At 42.6% G+C, this 20,512-nt stretch overlaps 2 protein-coding genes across 2 annotated transcripts in view; one reads left to right on the top strand and one right to left on the bottom strand.

The window, feature by feature from the left end:
* Positions 1–1,655, top strand: part of LOC104044768 (pituitary tumor-transforming gene 1 protein-interacting protein) — a 33,828-nt gene extending 32,173 nt beyond the window's left edge. Inside the window, exon 7 of the mRNA XM_064444648.1 lies at positions 49–1,655. Coding sequence (XP_064300718.1) covers positions 49–98 — 50 coding nt within the window. The 3' untranslated portion in view covers positions 99–1,655. The remainder of the gene's footprint in view (positions 1–48) is intronic.
* On the bottom strand, positions 638–20,373 carry LOC135311793 (uncharacterized). The gene is made up of 4 exons (XM_064441817.1): positions 20,234–20,373; positions 14,824–14,979; positions 11,042–11,227; positions 638–7,790 (listed from the first exon to the last, which is right to left on the bottom strand). The coding sequence occupies exons 1-4, from the start codon at positions 20,371–20,373 to the stop codon at positions 7,631–7,633; spliced, it is 642 nt and encodes a 213-aa protein (XP_064297887.1). The 3' UTR covers positions 638–7,630.
* Between the last annotated feature and the right edge of the window lie 139 nt (positions 20,374–20,512).

Raw genomic sequence — 20,512 nt, 5'->3', positions numbered from 1 at the left:
GTAATACTGGTAAGAAAATTATAAATGCAGTTCTGTTTTGTTTTACAGGTCTTCTCCAGGATTCTGATAATCCATACAGCAGATTTGAGAACGAATAAAGCTGAGTACCTTCCACTAGAGCTGTAACTTGGAATACAGGAAGATAGTTTGTTTTCACTGGGCCTTGGGCTCAGGTTTTTTTCCTGGTTGAAAAACTAGGCGTGGATAAAAGACTTCATGAAATGCATATTTCTATCTTCTACCTATATAGAACTCATTTTTTTTATAAATGCTTTTTGTTGTTGAAAAGTTTGCTGGTTTTTTCTATGATGACATTTAAGTGTGAAATACTATCTTTCCTCCTCTTAAAAATGTATTTTATTACTTGATATAGGTAGCTGATAGTCACAGTCGTGTTTGAATTCAGTCTTAACTCCCACTTAAACAGTTGTTCCTGTGTTCCTAAATGAAGATTTTTTCCCTACTGTATTTTTTCAAAATAAAAATAAAAGGCACCATGGAAGCACAGCTTCACATAGCAGAAGTAGCTGATGTTGGTACTGTACAACCATAATGTGAGAATTAGGTGGAGTGGTTTTTTTACCTCTGGAAAAAGAGATTCAAGAGTATAATGTCTAAGGGGTGTGAGAGGGGAGCGTATTTGTCTTTGAATAATTCAACTCAGTCATGGAAATGTTAATATGTACTTTGGATATATCACTCATGTGAAAAAAAAATACTTCAGTTAGCAAAATTGGAAGAAGGTCGTTCTTCAAATAAACATAGCTGCGTGCCTAAATTGAAGAAGACACATTAGCCTGTCACTATTTAGGAAGCATAATGTATAATTAACAAAAACAAACAACAACAACAACAACAAAAAAAAAACCCAAAACCCCAAGCAACTTGGTTGACCCTGGTCAGCAGCTTGATTCATCCCTCCTTACACTAGGCTGAGGGAGGGAATGGGAACAGCAGAAGTGAGAAAACTCTTGGGCTGAGATAAAGACAGTTTAATAAGTGAAGAAAGGGAGGGTAGGGGGAACAAGTCATGCAAAGGCAATCGCCACTTCCCAGAGCAGACCTCTGCCTACCCTCCCCTCTGTTTTTGTTGCTGAGCAGGTGATATATGGCCTGGTCAGTTCTGCCCAGCTGCCCCAACTGTGTCCCCCCCTGGCTGCTCTCCCTCTCCTGGCCTACTTGCTGGACTGGGCAGAGTGGGGAAAAATGAAACCTTGACACTGCGCAAGCGGTGCTCAGCAAAAGCCAAAGCACTGGTGTGTTACCAGCACTGTTCTAGCCACAAATCCAAAGCAAAGCATCGTACGGGCTGCTATGAAGAAAGTTACTTCATTCCCAGGCAGACCCAGCACAGAAAGAAAGCAGTATTTTTTTTAAGCCTTTTATTGTTCTTTTGATATTTCTATAATGTGATTTTTTTTTTCCTCTTTTCATAGAGGTGTTTCAGTGAGCATTTTTACTAGCTCACCAGTATGCTGCAACAAGCAATGAGCTCTTCTGTCCCTTGCACCGGTCTAATGCCAAGTGCCCATTTACTCTGTACACTTTAAATAACCTCCCTTGCTGTATATTATTCATTAAACAAATGTACAGTATTGAAGATGTTCTTGTTATTTTTATTAATGTTCCTAAAATAAACACTTTAACATCTTTAATTTGTTCTGTTGTTCCATATAATTTTAAATTGGTTTGAAAGAAGTGATCGCGTTTGAGTTTGGGAGAAGGGAAGGCATGCATTTTTGCTGTTCTTCTGACACAAGAATGAAACCCTAACAGCACGGAGCCGTGGTGGGAATTAAACCTTGCCTGTGGCAGCTGAGGTGAGTTGCCATTCCTTCCAGTGCCAAAGAACCTGCTTCTACCGAGGCTTTAGTATCTATCACTTCTCGCTGATTTTGGTACAGCGTTCACTTCCATTCTTTCACTGTTTTTACCTCTGTAAACAGTTTCTTTGTATACAGTTTCTCAGGAATTTATATAAAAATATGTTTCCTGGTTCATGAATCTGTATTGTAATTAGTGCTGGTGGAATAATGGTCCGGTTCTCCTTTTTTCCTTTTTTTCTTAACTCATATTTAGCACTTTGTTAGTAGGTGCTGTTTAATGTCATATGTTTCTTCATCTGTCAGCTATTGTCAAGTCTGAAGTATTATTCAAATGGCTGTCTTTGAAGAATGATGGTCCGTGATAAGAGTGAGTTGATAGTGTGGAAATAAAACATGCTGATGGTTTTCCCTGGAGATAACTTTTGCAAAAATGATGAAGGTCTGCCTGCTGTCTCGCGACCCAAGTAGTGACATCCTGACTTAATAGAAAAGCATTTTTCTTCAGCACCTGCTGCAGCGTACGAAGGGCTGTCACATGTTCTAACAAAAGGGGGAGGGGGGACAACCTTTCTTACGATTTCAAAGATAGTGAAGTGCTTGGAGAACCAAAATAATTGAGAATATGGAACGGGTGCTGCATTGCTGGAGAATAGCTGGGTTACGCACCATGGCATTCCTGAGCCGCCGCTGTGGGCATCAAAAGGTAACAACTGTGGTCAAAGGCGACTTAACCAGGCTTACCGTATACTAAGCCTTAACTGTATAGCGTAGGCTATAATTTATATGCAGTGTCAGTGGACGTCTAAGATTGTGTAATTTTGCTTACGCAGTTAAGGACAAGACAATTTAACGAGACCGTTGTGGACAGCAGCCTTAAAGCTTAATAGGAACTGCAAAAATCCCCAAACAATCCCTGGACTTTTCAGATTATTTAACCTTTTTTTACTGTGTTCATTGGAGCAATTAATTGGATGGAAAATATCCTTATTTCAATATATTAATTGCGGCCTTCTCTGTGTTCCTGTATGTCAGTATTTCTTACTTTTATAGAAGTATTGGATTTGCCTTATCAATAGAAAGGCTGCGAGGCTTTGTATTTCAGCGTAGCCACAAGTAATTGGGAAAACAGCTGCAGAAAGAGGTAACATTGTATCTTTGGTTCTCAGGTGTGTGAACAAAGGCATTTATCATTTTCAGTATGAGCTCGCCCTCCTCCACACGTTTTTAACAAGAGAGATAGAAGGGATGCAACATACAAATGAAATGAAGCAGGGAAACAGCATAACCTAAGCCTGAGAGCCATAATAGCTCTGCTTATCATCTGTTTTCTCAGATTTCCGTTTCGTTCACACCCTATTCTCTCTTTCCTCTGTCTTTACACTTTTTATTTTAGTGGGTTTTGCTTGTTAATTTTAGTAGTGCAGGCATTACTAGCTGAGAAGAGGAGCAATCTTGGAAATAAAAAAGTTAAAATGTGTGCTTATCTTTCCACAGAAGAGGACTTTCAGTACTGAAAACTCAAGTGGGTCAGCTTTAAACGTAATGTTGCTGGGTGTAATTTATGTAAAGAGAATTTTAGTAGATTGAAACATGCTGGTTTGACTTGTCTTTTTGCCACTTCTGAGATGTTGGGTATGATGATGGGTCCATTAAGTTGTCTGCACCATGTCTTGCTTAATTGTTATTTGATTGTTAAGTAAGCATATGGAAATAATTTTGAAAAACTGTCAGTTTTCTGGGTTTTTTTTCTTACGTTATCTGTGTTTCAGACTCCCATGCATCATTTTCATTATCCTTTCAAAAAAATGTGTGCCAAACTCCAGTTTCTTATTACACCAAGTACAGGCCTGAGGAGCAGCTGTGAACTGCACTCAGGTGTCGTGCACCCCTAGGATCCCCCCAGGTGAGCTGCTGAACATGCAAGTCTCGAGCTTTTCAGTCGGTCCAGAAAGAAGTGGGGGAGAATCAGCGAGCATGCTCTCCTTCCCTTCCTTCTTCTGGGTGTCAGGGACCAAACAGGAACAGAGTGGAGAAGAAAACAGACACTTTGAGAGGAAATGATGGGGAGATGGTCAGGGCAGGAGTGGGGAAGTCAATAGGCTGGGGGGATGGTGAGGTTGGCAGCAAGTGCACATGGCTCTGCCTGTCTCTGGGCTTGACCACCTTCAGTTCTGGGGCTTTAATCAGCCAGCATCTCTGACTGCCCTGTGCTTCCAAGTGTGGATTGGGAAGGTTACGTGGGTGGAGGCTTTTCAAGGTTCGCATGTGCTCTCATCTTTCTTAAGACAGCTGGGCCGAGCTTGCTGTCGATTGACCGATTTACCCATTCTGTGGGCCTGGTCCTAGAACAGCCACTTGGAGGAGGAGAGGAGGGAACACTTGTCAGAGTAGGTAGAGAGTGGCATTTTGTGATTGAAGTTTCGTAATCTCCAGAATATTCCTAAAGCTGAGTTTCTGCTTGATGACACTTGACAGAATCCTCTGAGAGCATTCCCCAAATGCTGCTTCACCCAAAACTTAGAAGAAAGGGTCACGATTCTGATACCTTCAAACAAAATCCAAAGCCTATTGATCCTTTATTTATTGTAACGGCTTCACGTGGTTTATGCTCAGTCCCTGGCTGAGGAAACATATCTAGTCTTTGTTGTGGCATCATTAAGGCTTTGGACTTGGCACAAGAGGATCAAATGTTTAAACATTTAGGAATGTGCATTGGCTCTCAGAGAGCTCTATTTTGTCAACTCCATGTCACCTTCACGTCTAGGTCGTCTTATGTATCTCTGGTTAGGTGTGAGTTCAAGTGCATTTGTCCTCAACAACACACTTTAGTTGTCAAAAAAACAATCTCTGCTTTCTTTTCTGATGAGTTCCTACAAGAGATATTAAATGTCAGAGAGCAAAATTCTTTGTTGCGCTCTTTGTTACTGCTTTAAGCCACGATTAAGTGGTGGAGGCTGGGCAAATGTGCAAGCAGTGAATGAACCAAACCATCCATGAACACGAAAAGTTGTGAGGGGAAGCAAAAGGGAATAGCTAGCGGGGCAATAATAGAGCAGTGGTCAAAAAAAAAGGTGTTTTCTTCTGCACACCTTTGAGATTTGCTTTTGTATTTTGTAACGTCCTGTCATCTTAAGTAGAAATCAAAATACGCAGCTACGTTACATTGCCATATCAAACATTCCCAGGCTGATTCACTTGCTGTATCAATAAGCAGTCTTACTGTTTATGGGAAGACTGGCTGAAAATCATTAACTTTCCTGGCCTATCTTACACAGTTTACAAAGAAACTCTTTAGTGGTGTCCTATGTGAGCTTCCCCAAAGCAGGAAGAGCAGAAGGGAAGTCTAGACCTAGAGAAAACTGCCAGTGGATTTCAGCAGCTCAACAAGTTTATCAGTCTTCTGACTGTCTCGACCATCAGTATGTATTATTAATCAAATGGAGTGACTTTTCTCTTGCTGATAGAGCAATTGCTTCTAAACAAGAAAAAGTAATAGAGGGCAGAGTTTTTGAGCTGTCACTTTGAGTCAAGTGCTTGTGTGGCAGATAAATGGGTAACAGAGTAAGCAAAGTCACTTTGAGAACCATGTAAGCTTGAATCTGTTTGTGTATTAACATGATGAAGTAAGATGCAGGATGAAGATAAAGTTATTTGCAGTCGGTCCAGAGACATGGGATTTTTTTCTTTTTTTTTAACTTTGACCTTCAGTCCAATCTGTGCAAGGAGCTGTCAAGCAGCAGCACAGCAAAAAGGATTAGGAAACGTTTAATTACCCCAAGTTGAGGTGGATTTTCATAGCACTGTTTATGTCACAGTTCCTGAGCTCACTACATCTCTGACCTGCATCTCAAGGGCAACCTTCCTCGTATGCCTACTTGTCACCTGGCTTGAAATAGTCAGGCACTTGGTGTTCTCAGACCAGCCCTAGTTACTTATTTCCCATGCATCAATTCAGGAATCACACACACACCGCTCTTGCCCTCAAGGAAAGACCTTCAAGCTCCCATTACTTCTTTTCAATTACTTCTTTTTCCTTTGTATGAACTTGGCACCTCTTATAACCAGACGACCTCTTAAGTCCTCAGCACTGGCAAAACAGGGTTTGCAGCTTTTCAAGGTGGTAATCTCCAAAGTGACAATTTTGCCTACAGTATTGCAGAAGTACCAAAGTTTGCTTTAATGCTGCAGTCATCTTCCTGTATGCTCTTGAAGTTCCACTTACCTAATTCATAGCAGAGTGAATTCAGATCTGTTAAGCACTGGACAAATGAGACTGGTGTGGAAAAGAGTCAGCATGGCATCTGCAAAGGGTCATCCTGCCTCCCTGACCTGGGTTCTAGGATGGTACTGGTGAGCACACAGAGAAAATCCATCTAGCGAGTAAGATACAGCTGGATTTTCAAAAAGTCTTTGACAGTGTTGCGTGCCAGAGGTTACTGAAGAACCAGATTTGTCTGAAAGCTTGTTAAAGGATAGAAAGCAAATAATTTTTCAGAAAGGAAAAAATGAGCCTTGGGGTGTTCCAGGGACAGGTGTTAAGTCTCATCTTAATCAGCGTGGCGGTGACCTGGAGAAGGGGGTTCTGCAATGAGATCTCCATGGCTGCTGGCGATAATGCAGGACCAGTTGTGAAGAAGTCTGTGGCAAGACCTCACAAAACCGAGTAGGTGGGCAGGTGAGCCTCAGTGTAGACAAATGTGAAGCAATGCAGCTGAGGGAAAATACCATGCCTGTGTGATGCTGAACTTGGAACTGGCACCTGCAGCTCAGGAGAAAGATCTGAGAGTCAACGCTGGCAATTCCCTGAAATCAGACGTTGGCCAAAGAAACCCCTAACGGAATACTGAGTGTCAGGAAGGGGACAAAGGGCTGTCAGTTTGTTGCTACATGAAAGTTTTTGCTTTGTGAGAAGAGCCTAAAGGGTTGGAGCTCTCCAGACTTGGGGGAGAGAGACTGAGGAGAGAGAGGTGAGTGAGGTTTACAGAAATCGAGGCGATGGATAAGGTGAGCACAGAACCAAAGTCCCACATTACCAGAACTAGGACACTCTCAATGAAACTAGTAGGAGATCCGTTTAAAACAGATAAAGTCCTTCTGGAGCTAGCTGCTGCGGGGCTACAGAGACAGACAGTGACAGAAGGTTCAAAAATTAATTATACAAACTCCCGGACAGCAGCTAGTTGTCTTTAGTGAAAGAGCTACTAAAAGGACTTTGCAGCCTCTATGGCATCATTAATAAAATTGTGGGTGAGGGAAAGTACAAGAGGAATAGTCTGCAGAGTTTGCATTTTCTCCCTAAAAAGCAATTCCTTTTGCCACGGACTTCTAATTAATTTTCTTTATGAGCACTGAGTAGCTTATTTTAAAAAGCATGTTTTGTGGCAGAGCTGGCACTGTTGCAACAGACCAGTGAAGTGCTTTGATGCTTTATTGGAACAGCACATGGCCAGAGCCAGCGGGACAAAGGCTTCCCTCCGCCTCAGCTCATTTTTGGGACGCGATTGCTGGTACAGCTATGCTTCTTTCATTGCGGTTACAAAGCAAGAGGAAGCACGTGGGCATCTGCACAGCACCATTTTGTCACGGTTGCATTTCTGAGCAAGCTGGTGAAGAGATGGTTCACTCATGCCTCCACACAAACGCAATACCATATGCAGAGTGGGCTCCTGCTGCAGCTTGTGGTCTGGAAAAGTATTTCCATCCTTCAGTGCTCACCAGTGGAGATCAGGTGCTGTGAACTGGGAGGGACAACGTCCTTCTGAGTTTTAGACTTCACGGTCTCAGTTTTGTCACTAAGCTTTCCCTCAAGGGTGGTCATCTGTCAGATGGAGTTTTTGCAAAGATCCAAATGTCAGCATGGCAGCGTCAGCCTCCTGAATGCTGAGCTGATGGAGACCTGGGGCCAGAAGAGCTAACGTGTGCGAGGAGCTCTCCCAGCACGGTGGCAAAGGAGTCCAGCAGACACTGCAATCAAAACGAAGATCTTGCGGTTTTCAGAGATTTCGGTTTCACTTTGCACCTTTCTCTTTATTCATTAAAAGCACCGAGGCGCTTTTAGAAATCCCCTATCAGGACTACCTTCTTAATGTGCTGTTGCAGATATGGTAGTGGGAGCTTTGTACCTGAATAACACAGAATAAAAACATTTAGGAAGGTTTTTTTTTTTTAAAAAAAGAGACTGAACATCTATCCTGGGGTGCTAAAGGCATGACTAGCTGTATGCTCTGATTAGCTCCTGCTTCTGCTGAAACACACACTTCATTTCAGTGCTCAGCCCTATCCTCAATATTAAGTTGATTCACAAGAGACTAAAACTGGGTGTAGGTTGATATGGTGGATTTGAGTCAGTGGGATCTGCTGGACTACGACTTCTAAGGGAGAAATATGTCCCGTATACCCAAATTATGCTGAGGTAGTCAGGATCCAACCTCATTTCCAATTTCCCTGTTACCAGAATTGGTTTGTAACTGCCATTCCTATCTGTGTTTTTACAAACATAGGATTTTCCTCAAACAGATCAACATATGAATATCTGCATGAGGCAGAACCCCCCAGCCATGATCACTGTTGTCTTTATTAAACGTCCAGCTTCTAGGAATACCAGAAGCACCAGCTTCATCAGACTGTAACCTGCTTGACCTTGCCAAAATATAATAATAAATTGCCCCCCACAGCTTATCATGCATACATATGGGCATCTATGTAATTTTAAGAGGGTGTTTAAGGCTCAAATGTAGGGCCATGAAACTGAAAAAAAGAGTATTTAAGGCTGTCCTGGTGCTGAGCTAATCCCCTCATCAAATGTAGACTATGATGGTTAGCCAAAGCTGCCCAGGCTGATGATATTCCAAAACTGGCAATAAAATGGATGGACGCCAAAAATCCTCCAGCACAGGGGGATTTTGCCTCTCAAAATTGAAATATGAGTAAGGGATGGCATAAACCCCTGTTTCTAGAGAAATTTGGATAATTCCTTTTTCAGTGTGTTGATTTTTGACCAGCTGCACTTTGTTCAGGGGCTTTGCTCTGGGCTGCAAGCCACTGCACCAGCCTTGCCCAGTTCTCAGTGCTGGATTTCATCACTCTGTCCATGTGTAAAACTTACTGTCCTTTTAGCTCGTTTCTCTTTCCATAACTGCAATAGTTCCAGTTACTCACCCTGGATTTCTCTAAGTGGCATGAAACCCCTAATCACCCAATTAGAATGTGTAATGATATTGTAAAAATCCATATTAAACTGAGCAAAGGAACATCTTAAAGAGCTTTTAGTAGTAGTCACTAGACATGATAGTAGAAGAGGGAGGATAGATACATGAGGTTTATTACATGCAGATAACATGGTACTTTCTAAATTGAACTTCAAAGGACTATGCCCAGTTTATTAATGTAATTACTTATATGAAAAATTATCAGAATATAATGAATAAATTAAAAATATTATCTATACAGTATGTTATCAGTCTAGTTCTCAGACTGGAATTAAAAAGAACACAAAGAATTACAAGAATTTAGGCTCTCACTTATTTTCATGTTCACATGGCATTTAAAATACTTTTAGATCCTTTGTTAAAGTGTGTTATAAATGAGATTTAGATAGAGGAAGATAGAAATCTCTTTGCTTGCTTTGGAAGAATATACAAATTCAGTAATGTTTTCAGACATATATTGCTGGATTTGGCAACTTACATGCTGGATTCCTCTCCCTCAGAGAATAAATCAAGAGTTCAGATAGTGTTTGGGTGGGGGGAGGTAAATAAATGAAACCCTTCGACTCCTTTTGCTTGCCTACGCTTCAAGGTAAGCTTTACTGTGTGTTAACCAAGAGACATTGTTCTTCTTTTGCCACTTTCTGTACTGTTTTGCCTTAAACTATTGCAGGTTTATTAGCATGCCTGTTAGTAACAAGCATGCCCTGGCTGGGCCTTCCTCTCTCTTCCCTGTGTCAGCAGCAGAAGAGGGGAAGGCCGTGGGGTACGTTAGTGCAGAGCCTTCAGCTGCCCGAAAATTAATCATTTGGCGAGGGGGTGTATTCATATCCAGCGGAATCAGTTCCCTGCACCGGCTCATTGAGCGGGCACAGCCGCCTCGGCGCCGGTTTGCGGGGGGAGGACGGGAGCGTGCAGCCGTGCGGGGTGGCCTGCAGCTGCCTCCCCACGGCCGGGCTTCCCGACCTGGGCAGCGAGGCCATTGGAGGAAAAGCACGGTTTAATTTTAGTTAATGAGGAAAGATTTTGCTTTCTAAAGAAAAAGATTTTTTTTTTTTAACTTTGGAAAACATGAATAGATAAACTCTGCAAATATACATAAAGATATCGGAGAAAGTGTTTAATGCCCTCAGGCTAGACACCACCAAATCTGGTGATTGGACAGTCCTATGATGGACTTGGATCCTGAATATGATGGAATTGTTCTACAATGTTGGTTTTAATCATTGCATTGGTTATGGCTTTTCTTAAATTAGTATCACAAGGGAGTTGTCATTTGAAGGAATACATAATTAGATTAGGATGTGAAGCAAAAAAAGGAGCCATAAACTTACGTCTTTTACTACAAATTTCCTTCCTTACATTCTTTTCAGTACACCAAATAGATTACAAATATTTTAATTTTTTCCTTTTATCTCCTAGTTGCACCATCTGATGAACTCTAAAATACAGCCATATTACTTCAGCCAAATTGAGACAAAAATATATTTAATGAAAGAGCATACTGAAGCATCAAGGAGCATAACCTGGGAACTTGGACTTGCAGCAAGAAACAAAGTATTGGGTGTCTTTTAAATTCATTTTGAAGACAGTAAAGCAAGTCTTCAAGTCATTCTCGGAAGATCTATGATACAAAACTGTGCTCATTTACTTAATATGAAAGCTGCTCAGCTGGACAGAAGGCTAGATGCAGCCTGAGCTGTTTGTCATTACTGGGACCAATATTCTTGTTGACATCAAACACAGACCATGAATCACAACAGCTGAATTCTCTGTTTGAAAAGATAGATGATCTTTGGACAACACTGCACCACAGAAAGCCCTGCTGGATCACTGGCTATCGCTTTCCACAGCCAACCTCTAATCCTCAGTGTAAAAGGTTAAAAAAAAATAGAGTGATGCTGTGGAATCATCCTGTCTCTAGTAAACAATAAAAAAAGCACATTTAGACACCACGACCCAAAACAGAACTTGATTAAATGAGAGCAAATGTCCATCCCTGTACAATACCTGGAGCTGCACAATCCGATGAAGCCTCTGAGAGCAGCAGGAGGTCTGCGTGGTTGCTGTGCCTTGGAGCGCACTGGAGAAGGGTCTGGCTTGTAGGGATGATTGGGCACTACAACGCTGCTGGTGTGAGAGTCCAGAACGATCAACAGTCTAGAGAGAGCTGGCACCAGGAGTATCTTTGTCACGCTGTAAATAAAGAGCAAGAAGTTACCCAAGAGGTATATATCACTGCTGAGGAGGTCTTTTCTTCAGTCTGATGCAGCTGAGTGTTTGCAGCTGAGGATATCTTCCTGTTCCTTGAAGGACCACGTCCTTTGTCTCCTAATCTGTTTTATCTTGAAGAATGTCCAGAATATACTCCCTTTGCTTCTGCTTGATAGTCTTTTTTCCCTGCTGTTGCTCTAGTACCAAGGAGCTTTTCATGAGGACATGGGTTATTTTGATTTTCTGGCTTTCCATGTTTCCTCTCTTGCTCTGATTAGCAGTTGAGAAATAGTGTGTTAAATTTTGATACAAAATAAGGTTCTTCTATGGCAAAGCATCTATCTATGAACCGGAGGAACTAGGTGAAAAGGTGGGTCTAAGGCAATAGAGGTTTTGTTTCATTTAATTGGGGTGAAGGAACGAGATCTCAGTGTCACCTCCTTTGGGATGCTTGGAGCATGACATGCAATTATGAGAGCCTTGTTTGTGAACTCAGGAAGCTGGAATTATTGGGGCTTTCCTTAGGACTGTATAACCCACAAACTTTTTTCTGAAATACATTTTTCTTAGCAGGGACTCTGTCAAGCAAAGCTGTCACCAGAAAAAATTACCTTGCAGGGAATTTGTCTTGCGAATCGCTCCTTGGGGACCTTTTTCCCTGGGTATACACGTTTATTTCTATTGTGTATCACTTTTTATAAATCTTAGAGATACATCCATTCTGGATGATCATAACTGCAAGAGGAATTTCAGAAATATTGTAAATACTTTAGCAAGTAATGTGGGATTACTTACTTTCTAAACCCTTACTATATGAAACCAAATCATACCGAAAGCCCTATCCATTTAATCAAATTTTATATATGTCTCCTTATAAAGGAGAAACATGAAATACAAATTCTGGAAAATTCTATACAAGTAAACGAAGTCCCACTAGAGCGCCTTGTGACTGGTGAATTTTTCTTATATAAACTCAGAAATAAAAATGGGAATTAGTCGTGAATCACCTACTTATCACCAATTACATAAAAAGTTTAGGTACTTAATTTCAAGCTTGAGGTTAGCTGACATGAATGTATACTACCTGTCATTTTAAAATTTGATCTCTAAACTCTCAGTAAGATAAATGATCAAAAGTTATAAACTTTGAATAAAGTTAGTTGCAATATTGCATATGTTTTGGGATCAATTAATTACTGATGCAGGCAGACATATCTTGTAATAACACATGTTTGCATCTAGACCAACAACAATAATGAATTTGTCAGGTCAGCGAGGTACTAGGACCTCTTAGGATCATAAACTTTGAAGCTGCCATGCAATTCTGGCTAGCAGCTTTGCAGGGATGGCTCATAGGTCTTTCCCTCGGTGTCAGACTGACTTCCTTCTAACCAGATGTTGACCTGCTTCTCTGTTAACTCCTCTTGTGTGTCCAGCCTAATGGTCGCAGTCCATTGCCTTACTCTTGATGTCATCTTCTCACCCACCCCTCTCAGACTTGCCTCCTTGCCTCCAGCTCTGGTACCTCCAAAACGCATGTTTTGAACAGACTGCTCAGCCCCTCGAGAGCACTCCCTCCAGCCAGCACATCTCCTCCATATTTGCTCACAATCTGATCCTTTCATGACCTATGGAGAGCTGTGTGTTTTAAGAGGTTCTTCCAAGAGGCAGCGAGATCCCAGTGGGGACTGTTGCTGTGCAGTACTGATCAGCCAGTGCTCAGATAATGGATAAAATGGACTCTGGATAGCACAGGCTACCAGGAGTGAAACGAACAAAGACACCATTAAGCCTAATGCAGATGCTCTCTGCTGTGACTTGTTTCTTGCTAATTTGTATGAAAGACACTTCATTAAAATAACTTGTGTTGTCACCTGGCTTATAGGGCAGCCACCTTGAGTTTTCACAGCACTGTCCTGACAAGACAGTGCCATCATTAGTTGGTATGCCCGGAGTCCATCACAAATTTAATACAGTAACCTGGGCTTTTCTCCTCCTAATTTTGCAGGAGGTCTCACCTTTTAGCATTTACTCCATGCATTATTTTAAAAAAGTACCAAGGGAATTGTCATATCTTATTTTCACAAAGGTCTAGCCACTTTAAATCTGGCAGCTCCTTCTTATCCAGTGCAGCTTTTCCTCTTCCTCCCTGCAGCTGAAACCCTCTTCATCTCACACATTGGCTGTCACAAGCTCCTAGCCTTCAGTTTTGACAAAGGTTCTTTATCCTGTTTCCAAAACCTGTTTCATAGGTCATCTTTCCAGCTTACCATCCTGAGTATTTCTTTCCCTCTTTGTTTCTTTCTGCTGCCTCTCCATCTTCTGCTGTGTTAAACACCCCCGCCTTTTGTTTCCTTTTAGAACTTCTAATTACATAAATCCATGCACTTCTTAAGTTCCACTATGGCACCAACCCCTGCCTTTAATTAGTGTTGCCAGTTCCTCTTCAGTCGAATTTTTCTTAGAATGTCTTTATACTTTCTCCCTACCTCCTGGAAGCTGGTATTTAAACAAGCACAAAGGCCCCTCCTTCTTTCATCTTCCTCAAAACCTCATCTTTCCTGGGAAATACACACCATCGTGGCCAGTTTGCTGTCCTTGTGCTTCTGACTCATTTTGCAGATGATGGGTACCACCGTTCTCCAACTATCACTTCTAACATGACAGCCTTCCGTTGTAAATTTTGACTGCAACACTTCTGTGACAGAGACCGTCTCTGCACTACCTGCATGGATATCACTTCCTTAAGGTCCCTTAGCACTATATAAAGCCCCTAAACAGCAACCAGAGCCTATACTGCTACTGCGTTGTAAGACAGACCTGGACTGAGAGACCTGGAGCACTGATTTGTGCTGACTCTGAAGACCAAATATATTGCAAGCTAGTAGTGAAGGAGGGTACTCAGTTGCAATTTTGTGGTACTTAATTTTGTGCAGTGCTTTGTTACCACAGTGATAGGACTAAATAAAACTGTAAGATACAGTTTCCGAAACCTTCCCCCAGCAGAGAGTGGCATGTGGGCTGAACTGTTTTTAACCGGCTTAGGTGCTGATTTTGGGATAGAGCTGAGTGGAAAGAACAAGCGACTTTTGAATGCACGCCTGAAATCCAACTAGATTTTCATGTTAAAAGGGCAGATCTCTGTTTTGACAAAGCAGCCTTTCATGTATAACCCTTGCAAATGTTTTGTATTATTTTTGAAGGAGGGTTTCTCTCTTCATGGGGAGGTAACAGTCCCGTTATGCTCTGTCCTACACAGTCAAGCAGTCCAAAAGGGAAGAGAGCGAGCTGATTAAATGGCGTATGGATGGACTTCTTTAACATGCTTCTCTAATACATCTGGTGTAAATGATAGTCATTGCAAATGACAAAACTAGATAAGAAATGGGGAAAAAAAATCCAAAAGCAAACCAACAGAAAGCTGGAGAGATGTTAGAAATAAAGTAGGGTTAATATTTCAAGCTTGTTCTCATGACATATCAGATTATGGGTTTATAATTTTACATGTAACACTTAAATATTCACACCCAGAATCACCTGGGTTTGTGCACCTATGTGTTCTCAAAATCATGGGTTACCTGTGAGAGGACCCTTGCCCATGAGGAATTTCCTCTGGCTGTATCTCGGGTATGGCATTTTCCCAGCCCGAGTCAGTTGGGCTTTGTTCGTGTAGAAGCACAGACCTTTGAGTTGTAAAAACAGCGCTATGGTTCTGATGATAGCCAAGGATTTTGCTGCAAAGAAAAGTTGTGATGTTACAGTAAACACCTTTCATTCAATATTTATGAAAAAATTACATGACTCACGCATGCTTTTTGAGTGCATCTAAATGGATCAGCCTCAGCCCTCCTGCTGTTTCATTTTGCATCATTTTCATCATGAGACTATTTGTTGAACATTTCAGTGACCTCAGAACATTGGGATCTGATATCTCAATGGTTGAGGCCATTACATTTTAAATCCCATTTTCCCTTTTACTAGACTTCTATCAAGATGGCACAAGAAAATGAGCTCGTTAAAAGGTTTTTCCACTTATTTCACAGGAACAACATTCAGCATCAATGCTACGTTGCTAGGTAGCCAGGTGATCTTAAACTGCAAAGCATCTCAGCTCCTAAATTCCTGGAAATCTAATGTACCTATACCTGCCCAGCACAATCTCTGAGATTACACAATTTATACAGGAGCATATGTTGTAAAAGCTTTAGGTTTATAATCGGTACTTATGTTACTTTGTTAGTTTGGAGTTTCTGATACATTGTCACTCATGATTTTTTTCTCTCTGTATCCTCAGCGTGATTTTCCTCCATCTGTGTGTACTAGGTCTGGCTGGGATGGAGTTAATTCTCTTCATGGCAGATCGTGTGGTGCTTTGTTTTAGATCTGTGACCAAACCAATGCTGATAACATGCTAATGTTTTAGCCATTGCTGGGCAGTGTTTGTACAGCACCAAGGCTGCCTCTGTTTCACACACTGCTCAACCAGTGAATAGATTGGGGGTGCACAAGAGGTTGGGAGCGGACACAACCAGACAGATGACCCAAACTGTCCATGCCATATAACGGCATGCTCAGCAATACAACGGTGAGGAGTGGAATTCAGGTAGGTTAGCCATCTTTTACTCAGGAACAGGCTGCGTATCACTCTACTTGTGGGATGTGATGAGTGATTGCCTTTGCATAACTTGTTTATTGTTTTCTTTCTTCTTCCAGTTCTCCTTTGCTTATAAATTATCAAACCATGAGTTTTCTTGTGTTTGCTCTTCCTTTTCTGTTCTGGGGGTGGGGGACATGAGCAAGCAGCTGTGCAATGCTCAGCTGCCTACTGGGGTTAACCACACAACACTGTGTCATGCCAAACCAGAAAGAGCTCATACTTCACTAGAAATGAAACTGTACTCGTGTATGCCATGAGGGAGCTGTCTAACAGGGACAGGAACCACAAGCTTCAAAGTTAAAGTTGCTGTGTTCCACCTGCAGCCATTTCACCTCTAATGTGATGGTATAAAGAATGAAACAGAAAACAAGTGACCCCACACCCTAGTACATGACATAAAGTGACCGCGAGAGGGTACTGAAGATGTAAAACCACGGGTGGTTCAGCGGCTTACCTCTAACCAGCAGCTCGCCATAAGGCACTAGGAAAACCACGCTCTTCCCATTGTGCCTTTGGAGCCACATGTGTGAGCCCTAACTCATCCCTTCCTACCCCATGGAGCAGGGTCTGGCAACAGCAGCCAGGCTGGACAGGCAACATCTGAGCCTGTTTGCCCTCCATTCATCAGCAGGCATGCACGGAATATCAACAGGGGAAATTTCCACAGGTTAATAAAAGCTGGGATTTAATAACAATCACCAATAAGGCAATACGCAATACGTCAACTCTGAGAGCTTTTTGGGGGAACGAGTTATGATGCAGGCACAGATTACACAGGCATTATTCTGTTATTGCCCAGGTTTAATTTTTGTCACTAATGCATTTTGCTACTAGAGCTTAAAGGTCACGTCCCTAAGGATACGGCACCATTTGTGTTAGCAGAGCCTGGCTTTCTCTTTGGATAACAGGCATCTTGGATTGAGTATGACTAGAGGACAAGTGAAAGTGAGATTGCGGGGGAGGGAGAGGAGGGGGATTGTTACGTGGCTTTACATCCATCTTCATCACCTGAGGGTCACAAAAGGATTGCTGTGTTAACAAGCAACTCAGCTCCTTGCACTCAGGTCCCAGATGCTGCAGCAGAGAGAAATATTTTCAAGGTGAGCAGACTGGCCTAACAGAGAATGTCTCCAGCCAGGGAGATTTATGAAGATCGACTTTATACTGGCAGCAGAAGGCCTGGCAAGACTGTGCTCTCCCCAGTGGAGTTATGCTGACTGTTTCGTCCCCGCAGTGAGCCTTGCTGCTCTCCTTGGGCAAGCCGCTTGAGGCGAGGGCTTACTCTGCCCACATAACACTCCAAATCAACGGCATTAACTACCTCTTCCACAAACGCACACTGCTTGTTTATGTGCTCCTAAGGTTTCTGAAATTCAAACACTTGGCCCAGGAATGTAACTTAAGAACACTGCCTTTCAAAAGCCCCTAAGGATAAATGTTGGGGGATGACAGCAAACACTAGGGTTTAGAGAGAGCTCAGACCACATAAAATCACTCTGTAAAATCAACAGCAAATGCCCTGAGATCTGGAAAGTGCACAGCTCTGCATTACACCCTGAGCCACCATCTGCACCATGCATTGCGGGTTTATTTTTTTGTCATCTCGTCTTACCCTGCAAGTTATGAATAGGGCAACCGTGGCTGCTCCATCTGCAGCAAGGAGACTGCTGGCACACCCCGTGCTCCAGGCCCATGACCGCATTGCTTATAGCCTCAAACAATATGTTATTTTACACAATAATGAACAAACTGCCAGCCCTGCTGCCTCCCCGTCCTCAGAAATAAACCCAACCCATACCTCAGTGAAAAACATTTAAACGATGAGGCTCACTGGCTTGCATGATGCATGGAGGCAAATGTTTCCTGTTGTCCAGCTTGCAAGTGATATCTTGGCAAATATTTTTCCTGCACTTGATAATCCTTACGTTTGCAGAGTGATTCAGCATGACTCAGTGGCAGTGGCAGAGATCAGGATTTGTAGTGAATTCTTACCAAAGCCAGGCAAGGAGGTGGTGAGGTCGTAAAGTAGCTGCAAGCAGGTTTTTATTTAGGGTGTAGCTTTGGGGAGTTGATGTGAGAAAGGATGCTGCAAATAAAGTGCCTGGTTTTTTATAATCCAGATGCCCCATTAAATGCAAACACACTTTAACCTGGTAGAGGCTTGTGGAAGAAGGCAGCAAACAGCAATATTATTTAGTGTTTTTTTCCCCTTTTGATTTTTTTAATGACACAAATTGCAAGACTTAAACACAAAAACAGAGCTGAAAGCCTGCCCCTACAAGGAAGCAAAACGTCATCATTAGAATAGCTGCTATCTCTGTGGTTTGCTAATTACGTGTTTCTGCTTTACCGGTTTCCTGAGATGGGTGATGGAAATACAGAGAAGAAAAATAAGAACCACCAGCTTATGAGCTTGATCAAAGCTACAAAAGTGATTCCACATTCCTGAATTCAATGAATTTTCAACACGAGAGCCCTTGGAAACAGAAGAGGTTTGGGTGGAGGAGAGAACAAAGAAGGACTTTAACAGAAATATTTCTGTCAAGACCACCAGGGGAAGAACAATGCAAATTGCAGCATGCAGTTTGAGGATCTGTGCACAGCTTCAAGCTCATCCTTCCTCTGGTGGAGACAGTCTGGGTAACATCTCTGCGGACTGAGGTTGTACAATTTTCAGAAGACGAGGCCTGGGTTTCTCTCACTGGCACCACACTGATGTCTAATTTAGGCAAAGTCTTCATTGATTTAAAAGACCCTGACATATGCTTGTAGATCATTCCCAACCAGCTGCAAAGCCAGATGCTTGTCAGAAATTCTAGGTTGCCTGTCCTTCTGTCAAAGAAAGCTGAACCCACTGCAGTAGCCTGGCAGAGGCTCGTCCTCCACAAGAAATAAAGTCATAGTTTTCCTAGAAATAAGGGAAAAAAATGGGAATATTGTTCCAGGTTCACCAGGTGCTGGCATCTAGGCTAATTCACTAGGTAAGACAGCAGCTATCAGTTAAGAGTGGTTAACTACAGGTTCCTCAGAAGCTCTCAGAAACAACATCCCTTACTGCTGAAAGCAAGCCGCAGACTGAATTATAGCGGTGTTGGTACAAGTCTCAGTGTGCACGGAAGGTGCCGAGGGCTCAAATGCTAAACTCAGTTTTTTAGCTCCTGGACCAGAATATTTTATTTACAATGATGGCATTTTCCTCTCCACTCAGAGCAGGACTATTCACCAATAGTAACATCAGATTTAAACAGCGATGAAGCTATCAACTATTATTAAGGACTTAAAAGTCATTTTTTTGCAGTGACTGAATAAAATATCCTTAAGTGCTTGTGTCCTCCCTCCCTTTCTCCCTCTAGCCCCCTTGTCTGTTTCTTCCTAATTTTTATTTCTCCTCTTTTTCCCTGTATTGTTCTCTGACACATTTCAGTTTCCACCCTTTCTCAATTTCCTTCCATAATATGACATAGCCAACATTAAAAATGCTGCTTTAGCTCCTATTTCAAAGATGCTAACAGGGTCAACAGGATTCACAGTTCTGAAAGCCTTTTTATCAAATTCTCTCTAGATTCAGGGGTTGTGTGTAAGACATTTTACCAGCGTTTTTGTACTGCTATAGAGCAGGACAATTCTCCATTACCTCGTATGCCGCAAGAGACACATGCATAAGCACTTACAGCAGATGATAGTAGAGAACAGATAGAGTTCAACCGTGAGATGCTACATACTTGCCACCCCTACTTCATTGTAATAAAAAGGTCTGGTCCCAGAGTTTGAGAGTTGCAGACGGCTTGAACCCAACTCACCTAAACACTTGTCTAGAAAAATATGCTTCTAAAATTAACAACTCTTAGCTTGGACACTGTCTAATCCCAGCAAATTATGTTAGCCAGCCTCATTAAAACCAAGTTAATTTTAACCAGATAACATGAATTAAAATACAGTTTGAACCATGCAAACCTGGGCTTTAAAAATGTGTTATCTACAATGTATTGTTCTCGAAAAGTACCTACTTTGTATTTTAGACTAGACACGGCCATCTATCTTGATGGGTTAAACTGATTTATTTTTCAATAATGTTGGTTCAATTGAGTTAGAAGATCAAAAGCTCCCAACATCATTAAGTTGCAGGCTAACACACTTGAAGGCGTATTATCCAGCTATGCTTTCAGCTGTAAGTGGAGAGGAGCCCAAGTGTCAGCTCAGAGGGCTGGCTGCATACTTACGGCAAGCTGCCCTTTCCCCGCTAGCCTCACCTCAGCCAGTGGGGCAGCGTCCCACCCCACACCCACCCAGAAATTAGGCCGGGAGGGCACCTTCTTCCAGGTCAGACCTACACAACTTGCACGGGCCTTTGGAAGCCGCCGTCCAAAGGAGAGCAGAGGGTCCCCCCGGCCAGGAGCCGAGCCGAGCCCCGCCGGCCCTCGGCGTGCCCCACACGGAGACTTCTGCCGGCTCGGGTGACAGGGAAGCGCATCGCCAGGAGACCGCGGTGCAATAGCTGGGGGCGCCGACACCCCCGGGTGGACGCGGTGTGCTCCTTCGCCGCTCCGAGCGCCCTCCGCGCTGCCCCCGTCCCAGGGGCTCCCGGCGGGGGCCCGCGTCCCCCGGCCCGG

The sequence above is a fragment of the Phalacrocorax carbo genome, chromosome 2 (genome assembly GCF_963921805.1).
Source record: "Phalacrocorax carbo chromosome 2, bPhaCar2.1, whole genome shotgun sequence".
In the NCBI taxonomy this organism is placed as follows: domain Eukaryota; kingdom Metazoa; phylum Chordata; class Aves; order Suliformes; family Phalacrocoracidae; genus Phalacrocorax; species Phalacrocorax carbo.
The sequence above is the reverse complement of the archived record's forward strand: the minus strand, read 5'-3'. Positions and strand labels throughout refer to the sequence as shown.

Coding starts and splice junctions, on each gene's coding strand:
- LOC135311793 (XM_064441817.1), bottom strand. CDS start 20,373: ATGCGCTTCCCTGTCACCCGAGCCGGCAGAAGTCTCCGTGTGGGGCAC. Junction 14,980..20,233: donor CAAAGGCCCGTGCAAGTTGT/GTAGGTCTGACC, acceptor TTTTCTTTGCAG/CAAAATCCTTGGCTATCATC. Junction 11,228..14,823: donor GGGCAAGGGTCCTCTCACAG/GTAACCCATGAT, acceptor CTTTATTTACAG/CGTGACAAAGATACTCCTGG.